We start from the raw sequence: 19,656 nt of genomic DNA, 5'->3' as shown, positions 1-19,656 counted from the left end.
ATAATGTGACATCACTTGAAATCCAATAGAATTGACACGATTCAAGTTTTTTGTGCTTTCATATAATGAAAGGTATGTTCGTACGATTGAGCTGAAATTTTGTATACACGTTTGGTTTGGATGACAATGCACGATAAGGTTTAAGACTTCATTGAAAATACAATATGGCGGACCATCCAGGATGGCGGAATAGTTATATTTCATGAACTTCTATAATATGGGTATCAAATGAAAGGGCTTGTTGAGATTAACTGGAAAAATAGTGTAACGTCATTCTAAATCCAATATGGCGAACCATCCAAAGTAACAGAATAGTTATTTTTGATGCACTTGTACATTACGGGTATCAAATGAAAGGGCTTCTTAAGAGCAACTTGAAAAATGATGTGACGTCATTCTAAATCTAATAAGGCGGAGCATCCAAGATGGAGGAATAGTTATATTTAATGCACTTTTATAATATGGGTATCAAATGAAAGATCTTCTTAAGAGCAACGTGGGAAATAATGTGACGTCATTCTAAATCCAATATGGTGGACCATCCAAGATGAACGAATAGTTATTATTTTTGTAATTCTGCAATATGGATATCAAATGAAAGGGCTCATTGAGAGCAACTCGAAAAATAATCTAACGTCATTCTAAATCCAATATGGCGTACCATCCAAGATAGCCGAATAGTTAATTTTAGTCTACGTCTACAATATGGATATCTATTGAAAGGGCTCGTTGAGAGTAACTCGAAAAATGTGACGTTTCTCTAAATCCAATATGGCTGAACATCTAAGATGGCGGAATCACGATATCCAACCAGCGCTTCCTTGGGCGTCCAGGAGGTCTCACTCCAGGAACTGATATAGCAAGGCATTTGCATCCGACATAGTTCTTAGACCGGCGCGTAACGTGGCCAAACCATCTCAGGCGGTGCTTTTGGAGCTTATCCGCTACGTCACGGACCCCAAGACTACCTCGAACGAATGTGTTGCGTATGCGGTCAGACCGCGTTACGCCGCACATCCACCTCAGCATCTTCATTTCCGTGACGTGAAGCTCCTCAGTGTGCCGAGATAGTGCTGGCCAACATTCGCTGCCGTATAAAAGAACCGGTCGTATGATTCTCTTGTATAACAGTCCCTTGAGCTTGGCGGTTTTCTTCGGTCACATACCACACCAGTGACCTCCCGCCATTTGGCCCAGGCAGCACTTATCCGGCCATGGACATCGTGATCGATGCCTCCAGACTCGTGCATAACGGATCCAAGGTACCTGAACTTTTCTGACTTAACGGCTGGCTCAGGACCTATAAAGATCGTGCTCGAGTCCGGGCTCCCGCAGGCCATGTACTCGGTCTTCGACACATTTAGTTTAAGACCGCCGTTCTCAAGCGTACCCTTCCAGAGATTCACTTTACGCTCCAGCGTCAGTCGGTTCTCATCAATGAGTGCTATGTCGTCGGCATACATCATCAGCCATGGAGGCTGCACTACATTGAATAAGAACGGACTAAGAGTCGAGCCCTGGTGAACCCCCACTGTAATCGGGAAGGGTCTAGTGTCGCCAACAGCATTCCTAACCATAGAAGCGGAATCGTGGTACATGTCTCTAGTGTGAGAAACCTAGCCAGTGGTAACTAAAAAGTAAAAAATAAATTATAAGCAAAAAATCATTTTTAGAAAAAGCTTTTATTTAAACGCTTTAAAAAGGAGAAAATAAAATTTGTCTTTTAAATTTTAACTATCAACTCATAACCTCATTGTACACAATTTATATGATCATAAAAGCTTGTCGCGTTAATCAATATTTAATTAAATTGAAGCTTTAAAAATTGAAACTTAGCAGATTTTACATAATTAAATTAGCACTAGTTTAGTTACATAAGTAAATCGCGCGACAAGCTTTTATGATCATATAAATTGTGTACAATGAGGTTATGAGTTGATAGTTAAAATTTAAAAGACAAATTTTATTTTCTCCTTTTTAAAGCGTTTAAATAAAAGCTTTTTCTAAAAATGATTTTTTGCTTATAATTTATTTTTTTGTTATTATTTAGGTTCACTCTGTATTTTTCTTATAGCAGGGTGGGCAGGGGAAACCTAGTGTTAAAAGCTAAGACGCTCACTCTCTTAAGTGGGGGAATTGAACCCACAATTATTGGGATAAGATTCAAACGCTGTTTCGCTGCGCCACTCTAATATCTTTTAGAAAGGTCTATGAGATATTAGAGTGGCGTTCGTTTAGATTAAGAGAGAACCACCGTTTGTGGATTCGATTCTCACTCCGGGGAATATTTAATATTTTCATTTCCTCGCTCTGGTAACAAGAAAAAACGCAGCGTTGAGTTCCGCCACTCAACACGCAATGTCTCGAGAATTCAGCGGAAAGTTTGAAACGGAAGTATCTTAATGGGAACAGGGAATCTTAACAATATGCCAACTTCGGCCACCCAGCGATGTGCAGGATACACCGTATACCTAAAACAATTATAATTATTACATTTTGAATAGTTTATTATTGTAAAAAGGCTTACTAAAGTAATTAGTAAGTACTATCAACAAAATATATGTCACGAAGAGTGGAATTAATACTAATCAAGTAGGAAGTTAATTAAATATGAGGTAATAATTTTATCTTTTGAATAGAAAAAAAAACTAAAAATATCGTGTATTTTGTGTTTTAAACATATGTAATATTATCTTATGTAATTTCTATGATTCACGTTTTTTTGCATAAAGCAGAGTAAGCAGAGAGGGAACCTGTGTTAACACACTCCGTTCCCCATTTTCCTTCCGATTCCAGACTTTGCGTATTAAGTGACGCATTTAAACGTCGCGCTTTATCTATCCGAACGGGAAATGGAAATAATTTAAATATACACAATCCCCTATGTGTATCCAATGTTAGTCTCATACTATCAAACAATAGTAGTGTAATATGCGAAACTAAAAATATTATTAAAATTCATTCACTCGTACACAATTGGCCGCCGCGCTGTGAAAATCTCGCACAATATGGTTCTTTTGTATTTCGTTTTAGTTATTCGATGCTACAAAAAACTAATTACTTATTTATTTAACAATTATTCTAAGACCTATTAGAACTTTTGTTATTAAATAGTATGATTTTTCTAACTTGTAATTCATAAATTATACATTTTGTGGTCAATGAACAAATGAAATTGTCAGTCAAATGCAGGATGTTGATGCCATCGTAGCGGCACAACGTGACGGTTGTGGGTTCGATTTCCACTTGGGGGAATCTCCAGGTCCAGCTGTCCGAGAAATGGCGGAAAGTGGGAAGCTGAGTGTCTTAGCACTTTGTTCTCTCTGCCTACCCTGCTAATCATGTAAAGCAGTCTATGTAGGCTATATTTTATACTAGATATAATTACTAAAATCGTGAAACAGTATGAAAATATTCTGTTAAAACAATTTTCATTCACATCAGAAAATGAACTACAGAACACGTATATTACTTATCAGTGCCCACGAAAAGTTGAGTCATAAAAAGGTATTTATTATTCGAATTGGTTGATTAAACCAAGAATAGAAACAAAAGTTGACGTTACCAGAATTTTTCAAATCAAAACTTGTATTAAGTAATTTTTTTAATAGAATCATTATGCATATTTATTATTTAAATTTTACTTCGCCATTTATAGTCTCAGATTGACCATCAAACTACAGGTGTCCAAAGCAATAGTTTGTGTCATAAAAATAAAACGTATTTGCACTTGCGCGAAGATAAAAGTCGGGAATAGTTTATGGACCAGATATTTTATCTCAGTGCCACTTCTATGTAAAATTGGCGGAATAATTCTCCGTGACATATAGGAACCCGTATCTAGCCGAATTTATACAGTCGTATGTTTTTGGAGATGTACTGATGTACTCGTATCTAATAGTTGCTATATTGTCCTTTTTGGAATATTTGAAAATATATATATTTATCTACCTTATTATTATTTTCTACCTTTTTTAAATTTTTAACTTAACTTTTCGTTGTGAGGATGGTGTCGCTAATGTTGGAAATTTCTCGAAGCTTACTAGCAACTATATCTTTATTAACTATCCAGAATAACAATATTCAATATTATTTCTTTATTAAAACCTACGAGTATGTTATAATCATCTTTTAGCTTTCTAAGCTTAATTTTACCAGATATATATTTTCATAGCTTATACATCTGGACTGGAGATTTAAGAAGATTTTAAGGATATTTGAGATTATTTACTTAATTTTAGATTCAATATTGAAAATACCATACGCTTAGATAATTCTACATATAAAATATTAATTCTTAATAACAAAAATCATACAAAAAATATTTTAATTTAAACCAGGCACTCTTTCTACAATAACATCTAACAACAGACAGAATAATAAAATATTACAGTTATATAACTCTCAAAGCAATTAGAATAACAAAGAAATGAACGAGTCGCCCTAAGTAATAAGAAAATCATTTTATAATGTTTTCCTAGGTTCATCGTTAAGAACTGAAAATTACCTACTAATTAGCCACTTGCAGGGTAAAAGCTGGCTTTGCGTGCCTGGATTCAAATCCTACATCTTGACATGAATTCTGCATTGTTACGCCTTCTTGCTTAAACTGCCTACTTTTGTATGCTTAAAAATATTTTCGTATTTAACCAGCTTGCTGGTGTTAGATAAGGAATTATTTATATTATTCGTGTTCATTTTCTTTTTATTTTTCTTTATTTGTGTAGGTATAATGGGGTAGGCAGAGACCACGTTATATTACCCACGTTACTTTATCACTTTCGAGATATTATTTTTATATAATGGTGGAATTCAACGCCGCGTTCTTACTAGCCTGAATGGAATCGAACCCACAATCATCAATTATATTTAAAGTCCGTTGTAATTATTTATTATTAACTTTGTGTTTTAAAGTTTTGTCTAAGATTTTCTTTTATGTAGAATATTTTTATCCATTATAGCCTACGCTTGGCTCTACGACGGCCTCTAACGCCGCTTTTGTCCTAATAACCCAAATTAATTTAATACTCTACTTGTTTTATAATATTTTTAGGTATTATTCTTATGTTTGGGTTTATGAATGTATAAAAGATTATTTTGAAAATTAAGCAAGACAAAACACTCATTGATATTTCATTGTATTATAATTAAAATATTTTACGTATATAGAACATATAATGAAGATTTATACAAATTACTTTTATTTATATTTAACTGAAAGGTTTATTAGGTGAAAGAGGCCGTAGTGGTGCAACGGAACTCTAACTGGAAACGCAATGGTTGTGGGTTTGATTTCCACTCGAAGATGTCAATTATTTTAATTTTTCTCTCTGCTAACAAGAGAGAAAGCTAACAGCGTTTTAGCACTAGTCCTTCCCTCTGCCTACTCCGCTATAAGCGGGATATATCGTGACTGAGGAAAGAAGAAATTTCATAGTTAACTATTGGTTTTTATAGTGGGTACCTAGACATTTTACAGAAAAGCACTAAACAAAAAAAAATTGTAAAAATTTCACGAATGGTTTTTGTTTCTACAGCCATGTATACCAGCACACTCTCAATATATAGGGACGTCGACGGGAGTGCCTTTCTAAGTGGGTATTATGGCTACCATATACAATTTAAGCATTTCTTCTGTTTTGTTACATAAATTAAAACCGTTCAAAATAATATAGGTAATTTTGCACTTTAACTACAAAATTAGAATTTTCATTCAACACGCAATGTTTCCAGAATTCGGCAGAAAGTGGGGGACGGAGTGCCTTAAAACTAGGTTCCCTCAGCCTATCCTGCTGTGTGCGGGATACAGCGTGAAGCAGATTTTTTTTTATACACACAAGTGAGTATATAATTGCTACTTCTCTAACTCTTCCAATATAATATGTTCAAAAGATAAACGTCGAGAAGGCTTTGTTTACTTTGAAATATTCGTAACTCGTGTTTTGGGAAATTACTTCAAGTATTTCAATCTTCTTATTTTTTAAATTTGTTACTGTATTCCACATATAGGCATATTGGTAGGCAGAAGGAACACTCTGTTTCAACGTTACACACCGCCCAATTTACGAAACATCTCGTTTTGAGTGGAGCTAAACGCCGCGCCTTATCTTAGCAGAACGAAAAACACTAATTAACAATTAAAGTGCGGTGTTAAGCTCAGTTACCCAATAGGTAAAATAAATCATAAATCAGCATTATAATCAATCATAATCCACGTGGAAAGCTTAGAACGGAGTGTCTAGATACTCCATTCGATACTCCAAACGAAAATATAATATTATCGAATGCTTCTAAAAATGTCTTAAATTCACATTTTCAATATTCGATTTTGATGCTATCGTTCGTCTCTTTGAATCCGTGTTCTGCATACCTCGCCAATTAGGTTTGGCATTCGGTGTATGTTAACACGGAATACTTACTATTACGATATTACGATGCCTTCAAACATGTTACATGTATTATACGCTTGTTATATTTGCTTAATTAAATTTCATATTATTATAGATGTAAATATTTTATTTTTAAATATCTGGCAACATTAGTCTTATTTATTGTATTTAAGTAGTTAAATTATCAAATCAGCTTCACACTTTTCTTCAATGCCAACCTTCCGTCGAATTTTAGACGAAAAAATGTAAATATTAATAAATAATAATTGATTCTATATTCTAATAGTTAAATTATAAGCTGAGGTTATAATGACACGTCATTTCATTTTACACTTGTCGAATATTTATAAATATTGGAACACAAAATGCAATAGTTTAAAATATTAAGATTTGGATGGCGAAACATAACACTGTAATTTTCTAACGAGATCTACTTAAACTAATTAAATTTATTTAATAACTATCCCTCTCAAACACTGTACAACTGTGGTACAAAAGTGTATAGAAACACGTAATAAATGCAAAAGAAAAATTCTTTAAGAAAAATAATAATAAAAGAAATATTTTTTATCAAACCAAAACAAATACGTATATTTTCATAATAAAAGCGAATATTATGATTTACTGCGTAAACATCCACATTCCATAGTCCTGCGTAACTAAACGTCTTTATCGCCGTCCCTTTTACGGTATTGTTTTTAGTTTTGAGAACTGTTTTATAGTAACAATGGGACAACGTGGTTTTCAATGCGCGTACGCTCCACAAAACTATAAGCCCATTTGCATAACTATTGATACTTCCGAAAACAAAAGTTATTTCATTTTGAACCTTATTGCTACGATATTAGAGTGGTGTTAAGTAGGGAGTGGTGGTAAATAAAAGTTTGTAGAGAGAGCGTTTCGGTGCGGTGCACATAGAGTCGGCAGTCGCGAGCCCATCGAGTGTGGTTCCGGTAGGGTCGATCACCGGCTACAGTGTATGCCTTACGTTCCGAAGTTCACTCGTGTATATAACGCAACGAAAAACTTTTTTATTTTTTTTCTGTAATAATAAAAAATAAATAAATAATTTAATTATTTTCTGTAATATTAAAAACGAAATAAAAAAATATTTTTTCATAAGGCTGTGTATTCTAAGGTCTTGGACTGAATTTATTTTGTGAATTGACTCTAATTATGAAAGCGAAATTAACGTTAACGCGCCAATATTTGGCGGTAATTAAATGAACAACAGTTCTAGTTTCGGTGTTTTGTTGGAAATTAATGCGGGATATTTCGATAATGAAGATGAATAATTACAATTGTTTTTGGATATTTTTGGTTTTGCTCCTGCCATTTGTGGGTAAGTCGTATAATAATTTATTATTAATATATTATAATTATTAGTTATAAATGTTAAATAAATTACAGTTTTTGTTCACCAAAAACACAAAAGCAACGTTCATACAGTATGTTTTATATTACCGCCTACATAATTACCTATGATATAAATAATTAAAATCTAATTCTTTTATAAATAATTAAGTAAAATAAATTTCTAGAAACCTTCTTATAATACAATACCGTTTCTTCAATCGTATTAATTCTTTAACTGTAACCAGACGACGGTTATCGACTATACAATATGCAATAGTTAGCAAACATGTTCTATAGCCTATTATTAGGTTCGACTACGACTCCCTTGGGTGTACAATTGTATCTATATGTAATATATATATATGTCTGTTTGTACGTACCTCTTTATGTATGCAAATTGCTTAGGAAGTCTATAAAATATTTATTTTGATATGTACTTTAATAAAATTGTTATTATTAATCAGTAATCATTGAAAAGTTAAGTGTTAATATAATATAATAAATAAAATTCAAATTGTGATTTAAGAATTTAATTTTTTTTAAGCATTAGCAAGCGAGTTTTATCAAGTATTATTTTTTTTTTCTAAATATATATGAGTGTAAACTTAAATTGTATAAGGTTCTTAGTTATTAAATGATCCTTTGAATTAACTTATTATAATTAAATATATACTCCACCACCGCTTCACTTACAAAGAGTTAGGCAAAAAGAAAATAGTGTTAAAACACTCCGTTTACCAACATACAACACTAGATGATTCTCTCTGCATTAATAAATAAATCGCTTAAAGTGTACAACTGACATAATTATAACGGTATACTGAATTTCAGTACTTTTATAACCCTAAGCAAGTAAATAGCACTTTAAAATATTATTTTATTACTACAGTATTCATTTCAAACGGATTCAAAATTAAACAACAGCTCAAAGTAGTTTTTATCTTTTGATAATATAGCTTAGTAGTTTTTTGTTAGCCTATGAGAAACAGTTAGATGTAAAGTTCTTTTAAACTAATTGTAAGTTTTGTATAATTTTAGCTTTGTTCAAATGGTTGGAGTGCTATTATTATAATTTAAACCATTTGAATGTATTTTCTAATGTGTAATTGCACATATTTCTAACTTCAGTACTGTAACTTATATATTTTATATTAAAATTTAACTTGCAAAGGAAATTATCTAGAAACATGAACGTTGAGTTCCAAATTTTTTAAATATTTTTTGTAAAATTTTCAAATTATCTCAACATACCTCAGTTATAAGAGAAAAAAAAAAATTTTTTTTTGATTCATACTGTATTTGTACATAGCTGGGTAGGCAAAGGGAAGCTAGTGTTAAGACACTCTTTTCAACACTTTTCAGAGATTTCCGGAATGTTGCATATTAACCGCGCCGCGGCTTGCCTCGTTACTACAGCAAAGAAATAAAATATTTCCTCGAGTAGAAATTGAACCCACAACCTCTTTTATTTACGATCTCACGCTTGTGCCCCTGTGCCACGACTGACCTCAAATATTTATTAATATGACTATTTTTATACAAAAATTAACTATCGAGTTCTTTAGTGTTTCATACAACTTGTACACGAAATAAGGAAACTTTAGACACTAAGCATAATTATTATAGAATAAATTACGATTATACGAGGACGTAACGATCTCATAAAGCTAAAGCTGGCTAACAAATTTTATTTCAGCAGTAAGAGTTTCTGGCAATGTAATCATCACGGCTTGTGGTCATGCGGGACGCGTGCATAATTTACCTAATTGTTTTAGCTGGTTAGAGTAAATTTTTAATGTTATATATGCGAAAAATGTTAGAAAATATATTTATATGTTTGTAAATCTGTATATAAGTATGTATATGAGGTTTTCGTAGTGCAATGATTGGCAACGCGACGGTTCTGGGTTCGACTTTCTCTTGAAAGAATGAATTATTTTCATTTTTTGTCCTTGGTAACAAGACATTGATTGAGGGCGTTAAGTTCCAAAGCTCAGTGTCTGGAAAAAACTTGGAAAATGTCTGGAAAACATGCTTGAGGTGCTACATAACAAGTACGCCGACATTTTCTTAGTTATTATATTGAGACGTTAAGACTGAACATTCTTTAAAGAAATCTATTAGAAAATTAATAAAAATCACAACTTCACTTATTCAATTAATAAAATTGTATCACCATTGGGTACCAATAAGAAATAACTCAATGGAATTACTCTTTGAAACCTATCTATATTAAGTAAAGTAGTGTTGTAATTAAAGAGAGAGTCGTCTCGCTAATATTTTAAGGAGCGTCTGATAGAATCTAGTCGGCTTTTTACCGCTCGCGGAATGTTTACCGATGTGAAAGAGAAATATGAAAAATATATTTTTTTCTAAGTAAACTTGTCATTAGAATATTGCGGTATTTTTTTCTAGGTCTGCTATGTTTTTGATTTAATAATAGAGTCAGGAACAGGAAGCGTGACAATTTATAACATAGCAGGGTAGGCAGAGGGAACCTAGTGTTAGAACATTTCGCTCCCCAGTTTCCGCACAATTTTCGACATATTGTTTGTTGACTGGGAGTACACCAACTTTTCATTTCTCCGACTGGTAATCGAACCCACAACCGCCGTGCTTATATTTTATATACAGACAGTGCCCCGCTGCGCCACAACGTTATTTATTTTACGGACGTATTTTTTGTTTACAAATGGGAACTGTAATTCGGTGGAATGCAATGAAACAATTACAAAATTTTCATAGGATTTCAAGAAGTTGAAAAATATCATTTTTCAAACTATTTCGTTAAATATTGTATAAATAGATATTCCAGTCAGAGCTGATATCAATTAAAGCATTAAAAATATGTAAATACTTTAAAGAACTTACTTTTAGCTTGAAGTTAAAAATATCTTCATTTCACATGTAAGTAAGTACCGCACTGTCTGATGTAGGTAGCAGAAACACTTTGAGTTATTTATGTAACGCATTCGAGAGCAATCTTTTAGACGGTAGTCTTGCAAATATAGTGGTGATCATCTACCTACATTCAGTATGTATGATATCATTATTAATATTTTAACTAATTACAATGGGTGCTTTGAGAATAGAGGAAGTCATATAGCTTAGTGGTTAGAGCGCATAGATTTTCTACGTGAGGCGTGGGTTCAGTTTCCGGAATGTTCAAATGTCTTATATGTTCCCTAAAATTTTTTTTTATCTTTTGCCTGAAATTAACCTTTAAAAATGTTAAAAGCACCTATTAAGTAAATATAAATATCGATTATTTAATATTTTTAATACAATCAACGATCTACGATTTCTAACGGTCAATCGTAGTGGCAACGTTATTCTCTGCACGTCCATACAATTTACATCCAGTGGAGCGGGCTATGTACCTGCTGCCTTGCCTGCAGTGCAAACTAACCTAAGCTAGTTGAAAATAGACTAGCGGAAAGCAAATATGGCTGGGACCTAAAATATTGGCCGAGGCCTGTGCTATAAACCGATAACAAGGTAAAAAATATATATATGTAGCGATGAAAATTTTTCAGGAGTTAGCTAACATTCAGCTGGACCTAAAATATAGATATTGAATTTCATATAGTCATTTTTTGTATCACAATTTTTTATTTTTATATCTTTAACGTATATATGCGTGAACATTTTAAAATCAAAGAGCTTGAACGAAACCGAATGAATATTCAATTAAAAATATCAAAAACGATACACTGGCATAGAGTTGATTGAATGTAAAATCTTGTTATATACAATGTAATATTTTTAGAGTAAAAAAAAAATTCTACTGTACTTCACATACTATTCTGTAAATGATTTTTTTTCAGCTTCATTTGTAGTTATATCTCGCATGTAGCAGCGTAGGTAGAGGAAGCCTAGCGCTAAGACTGTCTTGGAGGCACTGCGTGTTGAATGGCGGAACTTAACGCTGCGTATCGCACTATTAGCCTCACTATTCTATAAATGATTTGCTTATATTGTCAATTTATGTTTAGATAGGCTGGGTGCAGGGATACACTTTACTTTCCATTTTCAGCCCTAAATGAAAAATGTTTTGCCTGCTAGGGGATAGAAACTCCATATTGTATATAGATCTGTATTACACATTTTACTGCGACAACTATGTCATAAAAAATATTTTATAAGCAGTTAGACATAATACTTCTTTGACAATATTAATATAGCTAGTACAATACAGCGAACAAATAAAAACTGTCAAAATTGCCAGTATTTTTACGTTTCTCGCTCATATCTCTGGCCATGCACGTAAAACACATTGCATTTATATTATTACATTTGAAAAATACCACAGTCCAGTACACGTTTTGACAGTTGCTCTAATGAAATTTCACGGTTAGCAGTGATATCTTAGATTAATGTCACGTCGTACGTGACATACAGCTTATATGTATCAAATTGCAAAGGGCAAGGACCTAGTGTTAGCTTGCTTTTCGGAGCGGAACCCACAATATGGTTGACATCACAGTTCTTAGAATTTCTCTTTAATTTATAGTTTATATATATTTCTTTTCGCAACCATTCGTGGCGCTGGAGCATAAAGGTGTGGCAAAGCGCAGTGTTGAACTCCGCTCCCAACACGTAATGTCTCCAGATTTCAGCGGAGAATGGGGGCAGATTGTCTTAACATTAGGCTCCCTCTGCCTACCCTGCTACATGCGGGATAAATCGTAAGCTGAAAAGAAAAAATATATTCGAATATTGTTTATAAAATTAATTAAAAGCTTGTTACTTTGATCTTTTAATGGTAAGTATATAATTAACGCCTCAGGGAGAATTATAGGTTTCTATTAAGTAGTAATATGAAAATAAGTAAAAAATTCTTTAGAATCGCTTCTATGGTATATTCTCTAGATTCCAATCGCCTGAAACAACTACAAATAAAAGAAAAGATACATCAACTCCACAAAATATGTTGATATAAAAAATATAAGTATACCAATACAATATACTTTACATTTAAAAGCTGAAGTAAATGAATAAAGTCGGTTTTCTATACAATTATAGTTTTTTTAGGTCATGAAAAAGTAGAATATTCTTTATGATACATCGCAGAGAAGCGCATTGTTTCGTAACATTTGAACCACAATCGTGTGCGTGGATGTGATTTACATAAACTTATGTTATTTTTACCTTTCTCTATATTTACATTACATTTAGATTCACTTATATCTCGCTAGGAAAAGATAATTTAGTATTAATTTATTTTCTTATTTTCTATTATTTTTTATTAATATTGCCTAAAGTGATATTAAACAGTAAGGAAAGAAAAATAATTTTCATTTCATTAATTTTAATATAGCAGCAATCGAACCTGTGCCTCTTTGATATCTAACATTTCGTTATGTTTAAATTGATATACCTTTTCTAGAATAGTGTTTATTCTCTATTGTTCGCCCATTCCAGTGACATTGGGCGTTGAGCGGCGGAACCTAACGCCGCATTTAGTCTTATTTACTTAGAATTCGGCTAGAATACATATAGTCCAAATCCAGTCCAGCAACGTCAGTATCTATTGTTATCTATTTTAATAATGAACGAAGATAAAATTTGGTAAAATATTTTGAATGGTGAATACGAGCTGAGTTGTCAATAATAATTATATTTGACTGGCACCGCCTGATACTCGGTATCGCGTGTCGGTTTCGGCTAATGTTCATTGTGTATTTTTCATAGAGTAATCAACCTTGCTTTAGTGAAAGAAGACGTTTTATAGTACAAATAAAATTAGGTATCATATGTTCGACTTAATATACAGCTATTTATTTGAAATATGAACGTTTTCCATGTTTTCCTAATTTCATTTTGTATTTGTTGATGTTATTTTGAAATTTTTTAGGCTAATTTACAAGTTACTCGGAATTTAATCCACAAAGTTTAGGCGTCAGTGAATTCGCTTTATCCTGTGTTACTTTGTAAAATATAAAGTTAAAAACTAAAAAAAAACACGCTTTTCTACACCAAGTGCTACTAATGCTATAGAATGTTTTTGAAAGTATATAGTACTAATACTGAAGAATCCAGTATTCAAGTCCTGGTTCCATCAACATGCCTCGATGATATCATACTATTGTATTGTCACCTAAATTACGTGGAACTAATAAGCTTCATGGTAATAATTTATAATTATTTCAAGATGGAAAGAGTTTTGGCGCAGGGACGCAAGCGACAGGTTGTAGGTACGATTACCACTTGAGGCAATAAGCTATTTAATAATTTGATTTCTTTAGTGTCGAGTAAGCAGAGAGTAAATGTCATCGTTGAAATCCGCCATTTAAAACGCAATGCATCCAAAATTGGAAAGTCTTAACACTAGGCTTCCTCTGCCTACCCTGCTACATAAAAAGAACGTTCTTAGATTTAATAATATAATTAGTTACAAGTCGACGTAATAAAAATGTCTAAAAAAGACAAATAGAGTCCACCAAACAAAATCCATAGTGTTCAGTGAAAATTTAGCAATCTAATAAAATTTATCTCCTATACAATTATACTGCAATAGTACTTATAAATTTCAACAGAGAAACAATACAATAGAAAACAGTACATTATTTATTCTTTACGTACAATTTTAAATGGGTGCTTTATTGAATCAGTGAAAAACAAATACGTGTTCGTGGGTAATTTGCCGATCCTTATCCTTCACGCTATGTGACTATTGCTTAGCTTCACGTATAAAATTGTTTTGAAACTAAATACTGTATGCTAGTACCTTACGATTAAGAAAATAATAGATAAGGGTATTTGTTCATTCGATATACTATATACTACGTTAGTTTTCCAAGCATTTCGATTTATTATTGTTTAGTGTTATTCTAGAATTTCCGGGTTTATATTTTTTAGGGTTCCGTACCTCAAAAGGAAAAAAAAACAACATTTATAGGATCACATTGTTGTTTTTTGTGCGTCTGTTAAGATAATTTATTTCGATATCGTATAAATATATCAATGTGAAATTAATAACATTTTTGATAGTTTACAGTCATTTTTACGGTCACTTGGAGCACAGAAATCAAGGTTCTAAGTCAACGCAAAGCTTAATAACACGATGAATTCAACATACAAACACCTTTCAAATTCAAAATGAACATAAAATAATACTTTTTTTTTGGTATCAGGCAACTACTATACTTCTCTAAGCAGCGTGACATTGGAATCAGTTACTCAACATATAATTGGCTAAGATGAGCGAACGAAGTAAAATGATTTATTATTAGGCCTTTGTGGTGTAAAGGATGATTTAGTATTACGAAAAGTTAACTTGAACCAGTTAAGGAGAAGGGGCACAAGTGCGCGACTGTAAACTCCGCAGGTTGTGGTTTCGATTCACAGTAGAGAAAATAAAATATTTAATATTTTTATTTTCTCGCCTGATAACGAGGCACTGCGAGGAACGTTGCGTTGAACACACAATGCCTCCAGAATTTACGGGAAGGTGGAGAATGGAAGTTAATGGAAACTGAATATCTTGTCACTTCCCAGTTTCCCTCTGCCTACCGTGCTATGTGCGGGATGAAGCGTGAAGCTAAAAAAATTAAGTTAAATTTAGTATTTTAAAGCACATATAAAGCTAAATACATTTAATGATAAAATCGCGGAAACTAGAGCGGGATTCTTTACCAAAAAAAGTACCATAATGTCTCAAATAATTAAACATATTGCTCCCTTTACTTATTTGGACTGTTCGAAATAGTTTTTCCGTAAATAGTCTTTCCGCATTCATTAACATATTTAACTTGTTTTTAAGTACAATTACGTCATCGTTTTGTTCAAAGAGCTTGAGTGATATATAGACAACGATAATCTAGTGTCAAGGCACTCCGTTCTTCAATATCCGTCCAATTTTGAGACATTGTATATTTAGAACTATTTTAATAATTTAACTACTTGTCAGCAACCGCGGGATGGAAATCGAACCTACAACTTTTACAGTCAATTACGGTCTATCATGAACTAAATGTTTTACCAAATAGCATATATACGTGAAACGTACCATATTTATTATGTAAATTTCTCTTTAAAATAATTGAACTTATTTGAATTCGGCAGCACAGATAGTTTATGACCTGGATCCATATTTCATACATTGAAAATTTTTAACCTAGTAAACGACATAGCTTAACGGCTGCTATCAATATGTTTTAAACACGTATTTCACTTCTCTCTGAAGTGAATTCTGAAGCTTATGCAGAAAAAAATGTCTGCACTTTTTCCTCATACATATAAAGGCGCAGATAAATATACTTTTTTAAATTTATTTTTTATTTCACACTTAGGTCGAATATCTTAATGTAAAGAAGAATCTTTGGAACTGAACGCCGCACGTTGCCATATCAAAATATATATATTCACCCGAGTTTTAAATAATTACAATTTTGTATTACAACGAAGGTATTTATTATCAATTACAATATTATGTTGCAAGCAAATAAGATAGGCTTATCAAAAGGTCATTATCGTGAGAATCGGGGAATCGGAACCTTGTATACATCCACTGGGTCAAAAGTCACACCGTGCAGTCACGTAATATTAGAAAGAGCCTTACTAACATATAATATGTTGTAATATAGAATCAATGTTGTCTTGCAAGTAATGTACATGTAATTATGAGCATACGTGTTTTTGATGAGTGGAATTTATAATAAATATTATTAATTATGGCTGTTGGATATGAAATAATGGATAAATAATTATTACTTTTTAAGATTAGTGTTACGTCACTCTCTTTTGTAAATTTTAGGGGCTAGGGCCCTCAGAAGCGTGTTTAATGTTAATAGTGTTTCGAAATAAACCTACTTCTGGATAGAAACTATGAACCTATCACTATTTTTAATAACTAAGATCTTGACTGCTATAATGAAATTTTGTACAGAACAGAAATTAAGAATACTATAAAAATAAACAAGACATTTATACGCAATTTTCATTTCACAATAAAAAATATGTCAAATCCACAATTTTGTCGTAAAACACCTCTATTTACATACTATTGATGTATGTAAAGCATATTTAAGTGCAGATAAATTGAAGGAAGCAAATATTATTCGAGGCGACGCGACGCGAAATGTCAACAACTGTCTTTCTTTGAACAGTAAAAAGTTCTAAGATAAGTACCTTAAATATACATATATTCTACGTTTTATAGAAAAGGTAACATTATCTAGTGTTGACAGACGGACTGACATGGCCAGCCAACAGTTTGTGACTAATCGATGTTGTACAAACAATCCTCGATAAGAAGGCACGAGACATATAAATATTATTTTAGATATTTATCAAATATATTTCAAAAAGTTACGAGTGAATATAAACGTGATGGCTGTGGGTTCGATTCCCACTCGAGGAAATTAATTATCTTTTTCCTCGTAACAAGACTATGCTCGGCGGAGAACGGAGAGTCTTAAAATTATGTTTTCGCTGGCTGCAAAGGTAGATAAAAAATGTTTTAATCTTTTGTTAATAACAATTTTGTGCACATTTTGTATCAAGTAACACAAGTAAAACAATGGCACTTTAGCATTGACCCAAAGCGTAAAGAAGGACATTTAAAAGTAAACATATCATAAAAAAACACTAATTTTTCACACTTTTTAGGGTCTACCGTAAAACTTTTAACTTTTTTATAATCCCCATCAAAGTTTCATTTTTTGTGGATGAATTGTATTTTGTATAGAACAAATATTTGTTTCGGCGACGAGGCGGTAAACTGGTAACTAGTAGGACGTGCGGTCGCGCTCCACTGATTGTGGGATTATGCAGGAAACCAGACTATAACACCTAATCTTTTATTTTATTTTTGCCCTTTTCTAGCAATTGTTATAGTTGACATAAGAAATGTACGAGTACTTTGGGTTTTTCTTTTCGTTTCTTTGTGGGCCACTTAAGTTAATTAAAGCTACGTTGGCTTATGTGTTTAAGTGATTTCATTTTAACATTTCTAGTTGCTTGCTTTTTTATGTATAAATCGTGATTTATATTATTTTTTACTATATATAGTAATGTTAGTTTCGTACGATAAGTTAGCTATTATTATTTCTTTTTATTTCTTATTAAATATTTATTTTAAATATGAGACATTCTCAATTTCACGAAAATTACCATCAGATTTGGAAAAAGTCGGCATAAAAAGCAAATGTATGTCACTCTGTGCCATTCATATTGCCATTTTTTGCATAAAAACGAAAGAGTCTTAATAACGGGATCTTTTCAATATATTTTATTGGTTCCACCATGTTTTATAAAAAAGTAGAGCATGTAAAAATATTAAAAATTGTTCTGGCATACATAAGCTTAATTCAAAATTTTTAATTAAATTATTGAGAGCGCTCATCAGTACATTTATATTTTCATATTTAATTTTTTTATCTATACTCCTCTCTTCAAACGTAGTAATAAATAAATTAGCGTTATACGATAAAAACCGTTCATGATATCCACATTTTAAAAATATAAGATGCCAAGCTCAATGGCACGCTTCACCTTACCAACCTGAGAATATTTAAAATTTCAATTTAAGCATAAATATAAAAAAAAATCTTTCCACAAGCTATATTTGAGCATCCAGAAAAAAAATATCCTCACTTTTACCCTGAGGTATAAAACTCTAAACGATAATGCACCACGATCAACCCATCATTCAGCTCGCCTTGCCCTCTAATTATAGTTGGTACTGCCGAAGGGTTCAGGGTACACCAGCTAATTATCGTACGCCCCCGGACCTTTCCCACGGGCAGTTCAAATTGTAAACCTACATACTACATACTAACGTGTCGAACTTCGCGGCTCTCTTATTTTCTAGGATATTGTTTTCGCTGTCATCGGAACTGCAGTTTGTTCGAATACTATAGACAGTATTATGTATTCATTGAAGAATACCTTAGACAAAAGTTCGTTTTGTTCGATATGAAAGTGAGCAATGGACGTGTGGTATGAGAAAGTGGGAGTAGAGTATCACATTACGTTACTTGGTACAAGGAGTTGTTTGTTCGGCTCCGTGAGAACCGTCGGAACTGCATAGGCGTGACATCGACGGGTTTTTGTTTTGGTTTTTTTTTCTGTATTGGTAATAGCTGCACTTCGTGATCATGACAATGCATGTTGGGTGTGAAATGTGAATATCTATAAGGAGTGCCTTCGTCTTAAACAATGAGTGACGTTTTGGTATTATATTTTTTTCTGTTGAATTTTCGAGGCATTCCGTGTTGAGTGGTGAAACTCAACGCCGTGTTTTTGCCTTGGTAATAGAGCGACGAAAAATATTAATAAGCAATAAATCATTCCTTCGAGTTAGAATCGAATCCACAACCGTCGCATGTCAGTCACACGTACCCGTGCACTCTATTTGGACTTTGGGCTAAGTAAGATCTATTTGCATCCAATGGTTGTGGATTCAATTATTATTCGGGGTAATAATGAAATAAATATTAAAATATAAAAAAAAACATACATAAGTATGTATATAGGATAGGGATAGGTCTATGCCTATCCCTATCCCTATCTCTACTTAAGATTTAAACCCAATAAATAGTAAACGTTACGTAAGTCCTCTAATATGCACACCACATTAACCTATTTGATTTGCTCTCATATTTGCCTTTCCTCCCACCGCTTACCCAGTACTACCCAAAGCTGAGATAACTTGAAGTTAATAAAGCGACGTGTTCCTGTGGAATTTGGCAGAGATCGTCTAATTTACTCTCAAAGCGAGTATCTCACAAAAAGCGAAGGTTTTGTATCGGATGAATACATTTATTATGTCGATTACAGTTTACGAGGCAATTACGTGAACTGTGGTTTCTTGGCGGAGACGGTTCGTTTGAACTTTATCTAAACTTAAATATGCATTTCATTGTCCATCCCATTAGATGTAAGATTCCATTCCAAAACAACTCTT

General features: G+C 32.6%; 1 protein-coding gene across 2 annotated transcripts in view; it reads left to right on the top strand.

Moving 5' to 3' along the window:
* Positions 1-7,296: 7,296 nt before the first annotated feature.
* Positions 7,297-19,656, top strand: part of LOC146534096 (kin of IRRE-like protein 3) — a 95,022-nt gene continuing 82,662 nt past the window's right edge. The window contains exon 1 of one of the 2 annotated variants that reach the window (XM_085195126.1): positions 7,297-7,731. In XM_085195126.1, coding sequence (XP_085051252.1) covers positions 7,653-7,731 — 79 coding nt within the window. In that variant the 5' untranslated portion in view covers positions 7,297-7,652. The remainder of the gene's footprint in view (positions 7,732-19,656) is intronic. The other variant, XM_085195125.1, reaches the window with a different exon arrangement.

The sequence above is a fragment of the Heliconius melpomene genome, chromosome 12 (genome assembly GCF_056956725.1).
Source record: "Heliconius melpomene rosina isolate 202511_hmr_F chromosome 12, ASM5695672v1, whole genome shotgun sequence".
NCBI lineage: Eukaryota > Metazoa > Arthropoda > Insecta > Lepidoptera > Nymphalidae > Heliconius > Heliconius melpomene.
The sequence above is the reverse complement of the archived record's forward strand: the minus strand, read 5'-3'. Positions and strand labels throughout refer to the sequence as shown.